This window comes from Salvelinus fontinalis, chromosome 14, assembly GCF_029448725.1.
Source record: "Salvelinus fontinalis isolate EN_2023a chromosome 14, ASM2944872v1, whole genome shotgun sequence".
In the NCBI taxonomy this organism is placed as follows: Eukaryota; Metazoa; Chordata; class Actinopteri; order Salmoniformes; family Salmonidae; genus Salvelinus; species Salvelinus fontinalis.
In genome coordinates this window covers 44945761-44960936 of record NC_074678.1, presented here as the reverse complement: position 1 = coordinate 44960936, position 15176 = coordinate 44945761, and the positions used below count along the sequence as shown (strand labels likewise).

General features: G+C 42.6%; 1 protein-coding gene across 7 annotated transcripts in view; it reads right to left on the bottom strand.

The window, feature by feature from the left end:
• Positions 1–595: 595 nt before the first annotated feature.
• Positions 596–15176, bottom strand: part of palm1a (paralemmin 1a) — a 69464-nt gene continuing 54883 nt past the window's right edge. For 3 of the 7 annotated variants that reach the window (XM_055862005.1, XM_055862007.1, XM_055862006.1), the window contains exons 6-10: positions 14434–14455; positions 14205–14300; positions 11889–11966; positions 9307–9438; positions 596–5963 (exon numbers count right to left, since the gene is read on the bottom strand). In XM_055862005.1, coding sequence (XP_055717980.1) covers positions 5359–5963; positions 9307–9438; positions 11889–11966; positions 14205–14300; positions 14434–14455 — 933 coding nt within the window. In that variant the 3' untranslated portion in view covers positions 596–5358. The remainder of the gene's footprint in view (positions 5964–9306; positions 9439–11888; positions 11967–14204; positions 14301–14433; positions 14456–15176) is intronic. The other 4 variants (XM_055862008.1, XM_055862010.1, XM_055862011.1 and 1 more) reach the window with 4 other exon arrangements.

Below are 15176 nucleotides of genomic sequence, written 5' to 3'. Positions count from 1 at the left end.
TCCCCCCCCCCAACACCCTGTCCATCAAAGCTGCTAGTCCAGAGATATTGACCGGTTGTGGTGGGGGAGAGGGTGAAAAGGGAGTGAGAGGGTAAGGGGGGTGTCCAGAACACAAAGCGTTGGGTGGCGTGACTGCTCCCATGTCTGTTGCTGAGGGCAGGGGAATTGCAATGGAATGCTGCTGACCATCACAAAGTGCCGGACAAAAGAGGAGCCATCTGTGCACACGCGCACACAGTCCCGCCTCTACCAACAGTGACTGTGTAGCCAGGTGACTGTGTCGATGACAATGGCCGTGACAATGGTGCAGCAGGTCTTAGATTAGCAGTGTAAAAACATTGCATTGTGGTGCATAAGTGGGCAGGACCTTTGTTCATAGGAAAGGACTGTGAGGATTTCACAATGCCGGCCTTTGAGATCGATGCAAACCTCAAGGGGGATTTCAACTTAGTCTAAGAACCAAGGCTAAAGACACACACACACACACTCACGTACACCCGCACACACTTTCACCAATTTGTACTGACTGAATGAAAACAATTTTCAAGATGGAGGGAGGGAACACAAAAACAAAACGGAGACCGGGAGAGACCTCTGAAGCACATCACATTTTTATTTGTCTTTTCAAACACTTTCCTCTACAGCACTTTCCAATTTGTAAGAAAGCAGACCTTCACAACTAACAAAGCAATACGAAAGCAGCAGTTTGTGGGCACTCACTCTATTACCTGGGCCCTCCACTGACTGACTGCCATGAGCGCAGAGTCACTGGGGAAGGGACAGGGATCTATGAGTCTACACTAGAGGATGAGAGAGCGACAGACATTTTGTTTTGCACAAAGACATTTATATGTAGATATTTATATATGCATTTACCAAAAATATGCCTGGCTGGGGGCCAGACTACAAGGCATTGGGGGTGTGTAGAGAGAGAGAAAGTCAGAACTGGAATGTAAATATTGATAAGAACCAACAGGTGGTGCTGCTGCAGAGTCATCAATCAATCAAATGTATTTATAAAGCCCTTTTTACATCAGCCGATGTCACAAAGTGCTATACAGAAACCCAGCCTGAAACCCCAAACAGCAAGCAATGCACCACGGTGGAGGCAGTGCAGAGTGGGAGGAGCTGGGGTTGCCAGGGGCGACAAGCCTCACTGCCGCTGCACCAAGCTCACCAAGAGGGAGGGGCCAAAGAAGGAAGGGTATTCAACAGGAGCTCGAGGTAAAAGATACCCTTCACCACAGATCTAGGATCGGATTACCCTATACCCCTATCCTAACATTAGACATTAGGCATAGAAAAATATTTGACCCTGCATTTGACTCCCGCTACTGCTCAGTGAGGGCACTTCCAGTGGAGGTGTCCATGCGTTACCCCTGATAAGAATGGCATTGGCATTCATTACCCTTCATAAGAACGACATTGACATTTGTTTACCTTGAAGGTCAAAGTTGATGAAGCAAAATGTTCAGCGCCAATAGAGCAAATACGTTTAACAGTGTCATCTTGTTTCCCGAAAGTAATTATTTCCTCTATCGTCATATTAGTGTCACCATATTTCATTATAAAGTGGATGGACAGATTGGAGTTCGTTAAGGTCACCAATGTTCTCTCTGACTAATAGTATGGGCGAATAGTTAGACCAGGGACGCCATTGGTTTCAGTTCGATCAACCTAAGTGCATTTGTACGGTTCATGTTTTTCCATTTTGAGATGAATGTTGCAAATGTTTTCCGAAAAGAAAAACATTTAAAACAACAGTTTCTGCTTCAAATATTCTTGGAATGTAACCAATGAATCACTTCCTCGTTGAGGTGTCTAGCAAATGACTCGTTGCTACTGTTTCCTATTGCAAATAGAAATATCTGTGATTTTCTTAAAGCACAAGTTGCAGAAAATAATATCTAACATAATATCTCAACTTCAGCAGTCAGATATGACAGTATCAATGATTTAGCACCACAGAAACACACCACCCACATTTAACCATTCCAACATGTCATGTGCAACCAAGTTGGCAGTGCCAACATATGAAATCATTTCCCCCTCCTTTAATATTGAAATGAACCAACCTAACCTATGCCAACCAACAGCCACTGAGCCACATGTACTGTATATGTAGTGAGGTGTTAGCTAGAAAGTATTTCAGAAGTAAAAAGGCATAATCATATAAACACATACAAAGGAAGGGATGGGCCATGGTTCAATGCTTGGCCCTTTAGATAATTGTTTTGTGTAATATACTGATGAACTAAAAGCCTCTTATCTGCTGCAGTAGCTAGTCCTATATGCTATACCTAGATGGTGATTCGTTAGCATGGGAGTTCTTGCATAGGTTTGGATCCAGCGGTGTGGGAATATGACTTGACGAGGACTGGTCTTCAGTGATGCCTGAGCGGCTCGGAGGCAGTGTTTGTCGGGACACCTTCCAGACCAACACCCCATACTGACAGTCCTATAGAGTAACGCACATTTCTGTACCCTCGTCATGACCAGCGCCCACTCACAGAGACAAAGAGCAGTCTACAGAGTCAGGCCATGCCACGTGGCCTAACTGTACACTGAGTCAGCGTTTTCTGCTCCTTCCTCCTTGCTGGACGCTGAGCAGCATATTGGAGAACGTGTCGGCATATCAATGATTGCCCTGCCCATTTGAACGTGCAGGAGGGGGTGGGATTGAAGGGGATTGGCAAAATACATTATTTCATGATATATTTTACATTAATAGATATTCCATTTGGGTTTTTTCTACAATGCACTGGATTCCCCAGCATTATTCTGACAAGGCTTATCAGACCTTGTTATCAGATTTATTTTGATCTATGTCCATCCTGTTTTGAACCCTCACAAAGACTTTTATTTATCCTTTCTTTAACTAGGCAAGTCAGTTACGAACAAATTCTCATTTACAATGACGAACTACCCCGGGGACATTGTGCACCAACCTATGGGACTCCCAATCACGGCCAGGATGTGATACAGCCTGGATTCGAACCAGGGACTGTAGTGATGCCCTCTTGCACAGAGATGCAGTGCCTTTAACCGCTGCGCCACTCAGGAGCCCAATGACATGCACCGTTAAAATAACCTATAGAGCTCTATAAATATCAATGGATAGGTACAAATGCACATGGAACAATATTAAACGAGGGTTAGGCAAACATTACGCAGGGTCGGTCAACCTCTTGCTGGAGAGTGCTCACATCTTTGACTCACTTCAAGATAACGCAGACCATCCACTATTTAGCCATCTTTGAAAACAAAATCTTTGTTTTTATTCCGCATGCGAATAGTACATGGACCACGTTCACATATGAGCGTGTCAGTGCGTCGGTTGAAAAGATCTGGCTCCTAGCTTGACCAATTCAACTCACCACTGGAAAAATACACTGGACAATGATAACATGACCCTCAGCTCAGCTGGAAATTTGGCTCCAAGATGGCAAAAATAAGTAAGAAGTATGATATTCTATAGCTACAGGCACTCGTAACGCAGCAAAAACGCACACAAAAGTAAAATACAGCTGTTCAATTTTAGCTACACCGCAAAAAAAATGATCTGTGAGGAAAATAAAACAATTATTGCAACATTGAATTTGGAGCGAAATTTGCCACTCCCTGTGGAAAAGGATTCTGTCAACTTCTCGGACTGTAAAAATGTTGAAATTCCATGCTTTTTGCCTCAGGTCTAGCATGTTGATAGATAGATAAACTGAATGAAAAGTAGGCCTACTTCAACTTTTGTTTGGTTTTGTTTCCCGTAAATGACAACAAAACCAGGGCCTAACAGTAGAGTTATAACAGGAAACCAAATACTCTTAAAGTGAAGCTCTTCCCACACCAACTCTGAGGGCGACATACAATATGACCCCCAACCCCCTCCAAATGGCACTCATCCTAAAAGTCTGAATGGAGCAACTTCTTACAGTATTTGCAACACAGTTTCGTATATGCACTGCTGTGCCAAGGTTGAAAACAACAGACTATGCTCTATGCACCAATTCCACAGTAGTTGATATCCAGCTGAAAATCTTTGGGACGTTGGAAGGGCCTGTCCAGGCCGACCATCATATCAAAACACAGTTGCTGGCAGGCCATCACATCAGGAGCCAGAGCTTGGGTTATGTCATTGAGTTAAATGAAAAATAGTTAATACTGTTATCACCAAAGGCAGCAGTAAGCAACATGATTTATTTTAAAGGGGTAGTTGTATTCTGGGTAATGTAGTTAAGTGTGGGTGAACCACACAAACGTCAAGGCTTACACAGGGGCATTCATTTCATCAGTCTTAAGCTTCGGTATGAAAGACCTTCACGCATGTTATTCAATTCATTACTAGTGTTGTCGAACTAGTGTAGTTGATTTGGGCACAGGAAAATGACAAAAAAATAAGCTAGTATTGTTTTTTCTTCCAGAAAGAAAAGAGGTGATGGGGATTGTGGGTAGTGTAGTGTAGGATGATATAAGGACCAATGAGGCCATTGTAATCCAACACACACACATTCAAACACACATCCATGCATGCTCATACACACACGCACGGATATCCATACACACACACGCACACAGTACAATGATGTCATCAATATCACGTCTCATTGCATGTCACTTCCAAATAGCAGTGTGGTTTGTGTCTGTCTCAGAAATTCCAAAGTCACTTTTCTTTTTTTTCTTTCTGGAAAACAAAATCCAAGAGAATTCTCTAACAGCTTTATCAGTCATAAATATTTCCCCATGTTTTTATCTAAAATGCACTAGCAGAGGACAGAAAGCACAATGTATAACATGCTTCTTCTGTCAGGGCTTTTTCAAAAAATAAAAAAGTCAAATAAATATATCTTTAAAATAAAGAATTGATATATATATATAGATATATAGAAAGATATATCTGTCCTTCATACAGAAAGTTAAGATTACAAAACTCATGACGGTGTATTAGAGATGTCATAAAAAAAAGCTTGTGAGCGTGTGAACGAACCAGTTCCTCTGTCTTTCTCTCCCTCTATCTTTCCTTTCTATCTCCTCTCTCCCTCAGAAACCTCAAAGTGTGAAAACGCAGGGATGGCTCGCCTTTGGCACCATCCGTTTTAGTCAAAACCCAAAATAATACAAAAGTTAAAAGAATGAAAGGAGAAAAATGAAATGAAATATATAAAACAGAGATGAAAATGAAGTTGGGAAACAACAGCCGGCTATCAAAAGATACAGAACATTTATGCCTTTTTTTGTCGGGAGGGGGGCTAACGGGAAAGGGGTGAGTTTTTGTTGGTTTTCTTCACGTTATGGTTGTTGTTGTTTTGTCATTTCTCCTTGAAAAGTCAAGTCCCGGGGGGAATGCGGCCACACAACGGTGGCTCACATGATGGTGCAGCACTTGCAGGGCTGCTTTTCCTTATTGTTGAGCTCAGTGGCGCCCCCCTCTGGCTCGCCCCCCTTCTCCCCCACGGGGGCCTTCTCCTGGGGGGTCTTAACGGGGTCGGCGGCGTTGCCGTTGGGCGGTGGCGACTGCTCTTCCTTGGTGCCTCCCTCGGTGACGGTAACAGTGGCGGAGTTGGGCCCCACCGTCACATTCTTGCCCTCGCCATCCTCGATGACCACCAGCTGGGCCTTGACGGTGCCCTCCAGGCCCAGCACCTTGTTGGTTTCCGCCTCATCCTCCACGCTTTGGTAGCCCATGAACACCATGGTGACGGGGTTCTCAGCACTGGCCTCCACCTCGCCTCCACCTGGCTGGGGACTGGCGCCGCCCGCCTTGGCCTCCATGCCAGTGATCTCCTTCTGTGGTGTCATCTGCTGCTCCGCGGCTAACTCAGCATCGGTGGGGACGACGGGGGCAGTGGAGGTGGCACCAGCGGTGGTGGCGTCGCTCATCATGGACTCGTCGGCTTTGTGGATGAGCTCGTCCACCTCATTGGCGCTGAGCTGGTGGACCCCGTTCTCCCCGTTCACCTCGTGTACCACTACGAGAGAGAAAGAGACAGAGAGAGAGCGAGAGAGACAGATGTGTCATTGACAGAAGAGAACCAGAGCATTCCTCATGAGAGCATGAAGAACTAGGCCCTGTTCAAATTCTTAAAAAATGCATCCTTCCTTGAAGCAATCATGAATGATCTGATACAACTGGACTGACCAAAGCAATGTCATGGACCTATGGCTTCCACCTGGCTCCTATACAATTGTTTTAGATCCTCGAGAAACAAGGAGAGGGAGGCTATTTAACGCGATACCTTTTTCCCACAAACCTCCACTCATAGAACAATGACGTGCTCTGAAGCTGACCAGTGATGGCAGTCACAGTCAAGTCACAGGGAAGGAAGCAGGGGAGCGAGAAAAGCAGACAAGGAGTGCAAGGAGAGGAGAGCAGCTGAAAGAGAGCAGGGGGAAACAAAGCGAATGCCACAGCTGCTGCATCACGAGCCCAGTGCTTGTTGTCTGTGTCAGGGAGCAAAACAGGTGCTACAGGGAGACCAAAAGGACAATTTCAAATGAATTCTGAATGTACTGACTGTGTTTTGCGCCAATACATAATAGCCCAAGTTCACGTTCACAAATTGAACTATTGAAGTAGAATTATTGGTTTAAAACCAGGTCTATAAATAGGGTTGGATTTTTTGGTTACCCTGCAACACTGTGTCATGCTATACTTAACTATTCATTTTACTTCACGAGAAGTGGTAATATCAAGGTAATAATATCTAGCGTCAATAAGTGGATTCAAGGCAATCATTATATGAGACAGAGTATAATCTTATATATGCCAGTGAAAATGCATTATCAAGTTTACTGAGCCACACTATGTTTGTCTTTCAATGGCTATGATCAGACAAGCAATGGCTGTAATAACTATCATTTTAGGTAGACTTATCTCAGATCATATATTACAACATACTTTTTCCCCTTCTGATATTACTATTATACAGTGCCTTCCGAAAGTATTCATGCCCCTTAACTTATTCCACACTTTGTTGTGTTACAGCCTGAATTCAAAATGGATTACAGTTCCTCTCTCACCCATCTACACACAATACCCCATAATGACTAAGTGAAAACATGTTTTTAGAAAGGTTTGCAAATGTATTTAAAAAAATGAAATACAAAAATATCTAATTTACATAAGTATTAACACCAATACTTCTAGGTAAGTCACTAAGAGCTTTCCAAACCTGGATTGTGCAACATTTACCCATTATTATTTTTTTAATTCTTCAAGCTCTGTCAAATTGGTTATTGATCATTGCTAGACAACCATTTTCAGGTTTTGCCATAGATTTTCAAATATAATTAATCTCCCGTGTCTGTTGGAATGCAGACTGAACCAGGTTTATCTCTAGGATTTTGCCTGTACTTAGCTCCATTCCGTTTCTTTTTATCCTGAAAAACTCCCTAGTCCTTAACGATTACAAGCATGCCTATAACATGATGCAGCCACCATTATGCTTGAAAATATGGAGAGTGGTACTCAGTAATGTGTTGTATTGGATTTGCCCCAAACATAACATTTTGTATTCCGGACAAAGAGTTAACCTCTACGGGATCGGTGTCTCTAAACCGGGACAGTTGTTGCTCAATATGCGATAATGTGATTAGAATGACGTTGTAAACAACATAGACATGTCTTATATGGGCAGAAAGCTTCAATTCTTGTTCATCTAACTGCAGTGTCCAATTTACAGTAGCTATTACAGCACAAAAATACCATGCTATTGTTAGAGGAGAGTGCACAACAACAAAAAACTTTTATCACGGCAACTGGTTTGATACATTCACCTCTGAAGGTAAATAATGTACTTACATTCAGTAATCTTGCTCTGATTTGTCATCCTGAGGGATCCCAGAGATAAAATGTAGCATAGTTTTGTTTGATAAAATACATTTTTATATTCAAATGTAGGAACTGGGTTCTACAGTTTGACCCCTCTGCTGTCTTTGGCTCCACACCCACCCCCCTGGCCATCTAGATGTGTGAAGGTTAGTGTATTTTCTGTAGGGAAGCTAATGATCCATCATGTATAACATTCCTGGGAGTCATTGTAAATAAGAATTTGTTCTTAACTGACTTGCCTAGTTAAATAAAGGTTCATTAAAAAAATTAAATGTACTTGAAAATGTATCAATTGACCAATTCGGCACATTTGGGCAAACTCCTGGCAAACAAAATATTGTGTAGTGATGTAATGCTTCACTGGATCAGTATTAAACTGTCCACACACACTGCTGCCATCTTGTGGACAACATCTAAATTACACCTAGAATCCTTCTCAATTTATGGCTATTCTCTTGCATTTCAAAGAAAAAACACATTATATTTTACCAGAATGTGTTATATTATCATATATTAATTTCACATTTCCACAAACTTCAAAGTGTTTCCTTTCAAATGGTATCAAGAATATGAATATCCTTGCTTCAGGTCCTGAGCTACAGGCAGTTAGATTTGGGTATGTCATTTTAGGTTAGAAAAGGGTCCGATCCTTTGCCACATTTTTTGCAGTAATACTTTTTTAGTGCCTTGTTGCAAACATGATGCATGTATTCTGTACAGACTTCCTTCTTTTCACTCTGTTAGTTAGGTTAGTATTGTGGAGTAACTACAATTTTGTTGATCCATCCTCATATTTATCCTATCACAGCAATTAAACTCTGTATTGTGTTTTAAAGTCACTATTGGCCTCATGGTGAAATCCCTGAGAGGTTTCCTTCCTCTCTGGCAACTGAGTTAGGAAGGACGCCTGTATCTTGTATTGACTGGGTGTATTGATACACCATCTAAAGTGAAATGAATAACTTCACCATTCTCAAAATTCACTGCTCTACTGACGGACCTCTACTGACGGACCAGATAATTGTATGTGTGGGGTACAGAGATGAGGTTGTCATTCAGAAATCATGGTCAACACTATTATTGCACACAGAGTCCATGCAACTTATTATGTGATTTGTTAAGCACATTTTTACTCTTGAACATCTTTAGGCTTTCCATAACAAAAGGGTTGAATACTTATTGACTCAAGACATTTCAGCTTTCCAATTTGATTAATTTGTAAAAATTTCAAAAAACATGACATTCTGGGGTATTGTTTGTAGGCCAGTGACAATTTAATCAATTTTAAATTCAGGCTGTAACACAACAAAATGTGGGAAAAGTCAATGGGTGTGAATAGTTTCTGAAGGCACTGTACATGTATTCATGTTAATAAAACCATAACACATATCTTAGCTCTCATCATAATTGTTAACACTTCTCATAACGCATGTTTTAGCTAAGTGTTTCGTTTTGCTGTTGAAATCATGTCGGGAAATCACCTTTCTGGTAATCCTCATACACCTTGACCCCTTGCCCAGAGAGGTTAATGGGCAGCAGGGTGTTGGTGGACAACACCTTAGTCTCGCCCGTGACATTGTCCCTCTCAACGGTGATTTCTACTGAGTACATTGCTGGGTGCATGGGGTGTCAACAAGAGGAGATGTTAGGGACCTGCAGAGGTGCTCTCTCTCTCTCTCTCTCTCTCTCTCTCTCGCTCTCTCGCTCTCTCTCTCATACCACACATCCATGGAACACAGGAATTCTCTCACTTTCTCTCTTTCGCACCACAACGCCCTTTCACACGCCATATTATCTCTCCCTCAACAAGACTAGAGACATACCAGTTCCACTCAACCATATTTCACAATTATAAATAACCATGTAGTCTCTCCACAATACACATGTATAATAATACCAGCCAAAACCAGACAACCACTCGAAACAACCATATTCCACCAACAAATACACCACTTAGTTACAGCGACTATACGCAAACTCAATCTTATGAAGAAGACGGTCAAATTTGATTCAGGACATTCCTTTGACTGCATATCTGGGCAAGTGAAATGACTGTGTGGCTGTTAAGGAAGCATGTCTTTGGAGAACGGTCCATAACTTGGCTACATACACTATAACTAAGGTAAACTCGAACATTTGTCATCGGCAGGCCTACACTATGCGAGTCTAACGCTACCGTGTTGACGGATAGAGAAATGGTACTTTTTAGCGGAGCTGTGTTGCCTTGGCAACGTTGCATCGTCTGATGAAGACTATATATAGTGTATCCCCACACAACAGATGTACTGTGAGAACAGGATACTCAGTATATCATCCTGGCTAACTCTATACAAACATACCACTCTTCTTGTTTTAACACCTTTAGCCACAAACCACAGTGAATATCCACAAGAATGAAAGTCCACAAGAACAGACCAATACGCAGACAGACAGACAGACTCACATCGACTCATACAAACACATTCCCATACAGGCAAACACACGGAGACAGACAGTTGATTGCTGTGAAGATTAGGACAGAAGACAAATGTTAGGGGGAAAAACACAGTACAGAAACACGACACAATGTTAGTGACGACAAATAGAGGACATGAAATATACCACAGCACTTCAGAGAGTGCAAAATGTTCAATGGCATTTGCATTGCTTTTGTATTCTCCTAAAGGTGTCACGAAAGCATAGTACATTGCAATGATGAAATACCCCAGTGGTCCGTCATTAAAATAGTTCCTCCCACATGACTCAACATTGTTTCACCTTCCCTCCCACACATTCATATAGTGCGTCAAAGTAGACTCACACCAGTAAAACAGGAACTGCACTACATCCTATTACACAGCATGGAACTGGTAGATGTATACCCCGCATAAAAGTCAGCTTCTATTCATCCCCCATAACAGTCCCTCTCTATTGTGTCCTATTAACTTATCTAGCTTCTAGATATCTATTGTACATCTATAACTTGTTTATGCACAGGGTATAGTAACCATACTGTGTTACTTTCTTAGTTTCTAGTTACTTAGCTCCTATCCGATGGTGGTATTACACCAAAAATGTTACCAAAAACGATCATATCCAGGAAAGCTTTGGCAATGAGAATTTTTGGTCTTGATGAAACCAAACATGAAGTATTCGCTCTGCTCAGCAAGGGTCCTCTAGATAAGATGTATGAGGACCGGGGCTCAAGAGGTAAAACTAATTAGTCACTCGCCCCATCTCCTTCTCCCCTCTCGCTATCTCAATCACTGTGGAGAATAGCCCTTCAGTGGAGTCCCTCGCTCTCCTTCCAGAGCTGTGAGGCTGATGAAAGCACATGTTCGATTAAAAGGGACAGAGGCCCACGTGTGAGGAGGAGGAAGGTGGAGACCCCGTGATACTGCTGAAAAGACCCCTTGCTGAGGAGATGAAGTCGTCCCAAGATGTTTCTAGCTGCTTGTGTTTACAATACGCTGAGCTACACTGAGGTGTTGTATATGACAGTGGGGTAAATGACCAACTATTTAGGTATCCTTTAGCTGTCATTCAATGAAAGCTCCATTCAAAGGAAGATTCGATAATGTGTTAGATTAGACATTGTGACATGGCTGACAACACGCTTGAGGAGCTACTGCCGGGCCAATCAAATTGGTTGTGTTTACATAATGAGATCCACTGAGGAGTTACATATTGAATTTATAGATTTTACATTTATTATGTCTAATCCAGTTACCCAGGATGCTAATGCCAGTAGCAGAGTGGGTGAACAGGATACAACAAAAATTAAAATTTTGGTTAGGGGTTAATATTAGATTTTCTTATACTGTAATACCTATTAATACCCATTGAATATTTGTTCATGACTGAGTAATGAATAACCAAGTGTTATATATTTGAAAAATGATAAAAGTAAGAAAATTATATCAAATAAACTAACATCAAATATAGTACTCAGCCGTCTATGTAAAGAGGCAAGCGGAGACAGAGTTTATGATTGAAAAAAGAAGAGAAAAAAAGAGGCAAAGAATAGAATTTGTCTCTCTACAGTGTGTCTCAGTCTGTGAGCTACAGGGTTCCCGAGACTCACCTGCTCTCGTCATATCTGAGGCACCTCCGGACATGTCCAGACGAGGGCTGTTGGGCACTTTGAGCACCTCCTTGACCTCTACAAGCAGTCAAGGAAGTGGGGTGAGAATGACAGAGAGAGAGAGAGAAAGAGACAAACACAGAGGAGCTGGCCAGGTTTCGGCAAAGACAGATAGCGATAGAAGACTCCAATAGAATCTTATTGAGACTTCTTCCATTTTGGACAAACTTGGACTCTATTGCATGTCTTTTTTATATATAGACTCAGCAAAAAAAGAAACGTCCTCTCACTGTCAACTGCGTTTATTTTCAGCAAACTCAACGTGTAAATATTTGTATGAAAATAACAAGATTCAACAACTGAGACAAAATCAAAAGTCACAGTCAGTATCTGGTGTGACCACCAGCTGCATTAGGTACTGCAGTGCATCTCCTCCTCATGGACTGCACCAGATTTGCCAGTTCTTGCTGTGAGATGTTACCCCACTCTTCCACCAAGGCACCGGCCTGTTCCTGGACATTTCTGGGGGGAATGGCCCTCACCCGCCGATCCAACGGGTCCCAGATGTGCTCAATGGGATTGAGATCCGGGCTCTTCGCTGGCCATGGCAGAACATTGACATTCCTGTCTTGCAGGAAATCACGCACAGAATGACCAGTATGGCTGGTGGCATTGTCATGCTGGAGGGTCATGTCAGGAAGCCTGCAGGAAGGGTACCACATGAGGGAGGAGGATGTCTTCCCTGTAACACAGGGTTGAGATTGCCTGCAATGACAACAAGCTCAGTCCGATGATGCTGTGACACTCCGCCCCAGACCATGACGGACCCTCCACCTCCAAATCGATCCCGCTCCAGAGTACGGGCCTCGGTGTAACGCTCATTCCTTCGACGATAAATGCGAACCCGACCATCACCCCTGGTGAGACAAAACCGCGACTCGTCAGTGAAGAGCACTTTTTGTCCTGTCTGGTCCAGCAACGGTGGGTTTGTGCCCATAGGCGACGTTGTTGTCAGTGATGTCTGGTGAGGACCTGCCTTACAACAGGCCTACAAGCCCTCAGTCCAGCCTCTCTCAGCCTATTGCGGACAGTCTGAGCACTGATGGAGGGATTGTGCGTTCCTGGTGTAACTCGGGCAGTTGTTGTTGCCATCCTGTACCTGTCCCGCAGGAGTGATGTTTGAATGTATCGATCCTGTGCAGGTGTTGTTACACGTGGTCTGCCACTGCGAGGACGATCAGCTGTCCGTCCTGTCTCCCTGTAGCGCTGTCTTAGGCGTCTCACAGTACGGACATTGCAATTTATTGCCCTGGCCACATCTGCAGTCCTCCTTGCAGGACGTTCACCCAGATGAGCAGGGACCCTGGGCATCTTTCTTTTGGTGTTTTTCAGAGTCAGTAGAAAGGACCCTTTAGTGTCCTACGTTTTCATAACTGTGACCTTAATTGCCTACCTGTAAGCTGTTAGTGTCTTAAAGACCGTTCCAAAGGTGGATGTTCATTAATTGTTTATGGTTCTTTGAACAAGCATGGGAAACAGTATTTAAACCCTTTAAAATGAAGATCTGTGAAGTTATTTGGATTTTTATGAATTATCTTTGAAAGACAGGGTCCTGAAAAAGGGACGTTTCTTTTTTTGCTGAGTTCATATTAAAAAAATGTTTTACTTTAACCCTTTTTTCGTGATATCCAATTGGTAGTTACAGTCTTGTCCCATCGCTGCAACTCCCCTACAGATTCGGGAGAAGCGAAGGTCGAGAGCCATGCGTCCTCCGAAACACGACCCTGCCAAGCCGTACTGCTTCTTCACACACTGCTTGCTTAACCCGGAAGCCAACCGCACCAATGTGTCGGCGGAAACACCGTCCAGCTGGCGACCGAGTCTGCTTGCAGGCTTCCCAGCCCGCCACAAGGGGTCGCTAGAGCGCCGATGGGACAAGGAAATCCCAACCGGCCAAACTCTCCCCTAACCCGGACAATTATACGCTGCCTCATGTGACACAGCCTGGGATTGAACCCGGGTTTGTAGTGACGCCTTAAACTGCTGCGCAACTCGGGAGACTCTATTGCATGTCTAACTGTACAGATGCAACTTACATGATTCATTATAATCAGTCAATAATGTATCAATTGCCTATCAATCAATTACTATATTCCTGAATGAAACAGGAGTGGGTACATTGAATATCTACGTTTGTTTTATAATGAGAGGAATAACATCACTTTAATATGCTTAGCATGACAAACTCTAAAGAGTGGAAAAAATGGAGGCAAAACATTTGTCTAAGATGTCTCTCTACAGGGTACCGAGACTCACCTGCTCTCATCCTATCTGAGGCACCTCCAAACATTTCCAGATGAGGGCTGGTGTGCACTTTGACTACTTCCTTGACCTCTGTAACTTCCTTGACCTCTATAAGCGGTCAAGGAAGTGGGGTGAAAAAGAGAGAGGGAGGGAGAGAGAAAGAGCGACAAACACAGAACACATGTAAAAGAGGAGAAAGAAGAGAGGGATGAGGAAGAATATCTGACTGAAGATGTATTACCTTGCACAGTGCCTGCCGGAACCTGTGAGAGAGGGAGAGAGAGAAAGAGAGAAAACAGTATTTTAACCCAGTGGTGGAAAAAGTACCTAACTGTCATACTTGAGTAAAATTAAAGATACCTTCATAGAAAATGACTCAAGAAAAAGTTAAAGTCACCGAGTAAAATTCTACTTTAGTAAAAGTCTAAAAGTATTTGGTTTAAAATGTACTTAAGTATCAAAAGTATAATACAATTTAATTATATTAAGCAAACCAGATGGCACAATTTTCTTGTGTTTTTTTAAATGTATGGTTTGCAAGGGACACTACAACACTCAGACATCATTTACAAACAAAGCATGTGTGTTTAGTGAGTCTGCCAGATCAGAGGCAGTAGGGATGACCAGGGATGTTCGGTTGATACGTGTGTGAATTTGACTATTTTCTTGTCCCGCTAAGCATTCAAAATGTAACAAGTACTTTTGGGGGTTTTGGGTATGGAGTAAAAAGTACAATATTTTCTTTAGGAATGTAGTGAAGTAAAAGTAGTCAAAAACATAAATAGTTAAGTACAGATACCTCCAAAAAACTACTTAAGTAGTACTTTAAAGTATTTTTACTTAAGTACTTTACACCACTGTTTTAACCCATGTATCATACAGCATTAAACTCAGGAAATTCAGTGTCAAACCCATCAAATACATTACCACCACACACGTACAGTGGAGAGGGTCTATTTCTGCGATATGAATCATCGGGATTAT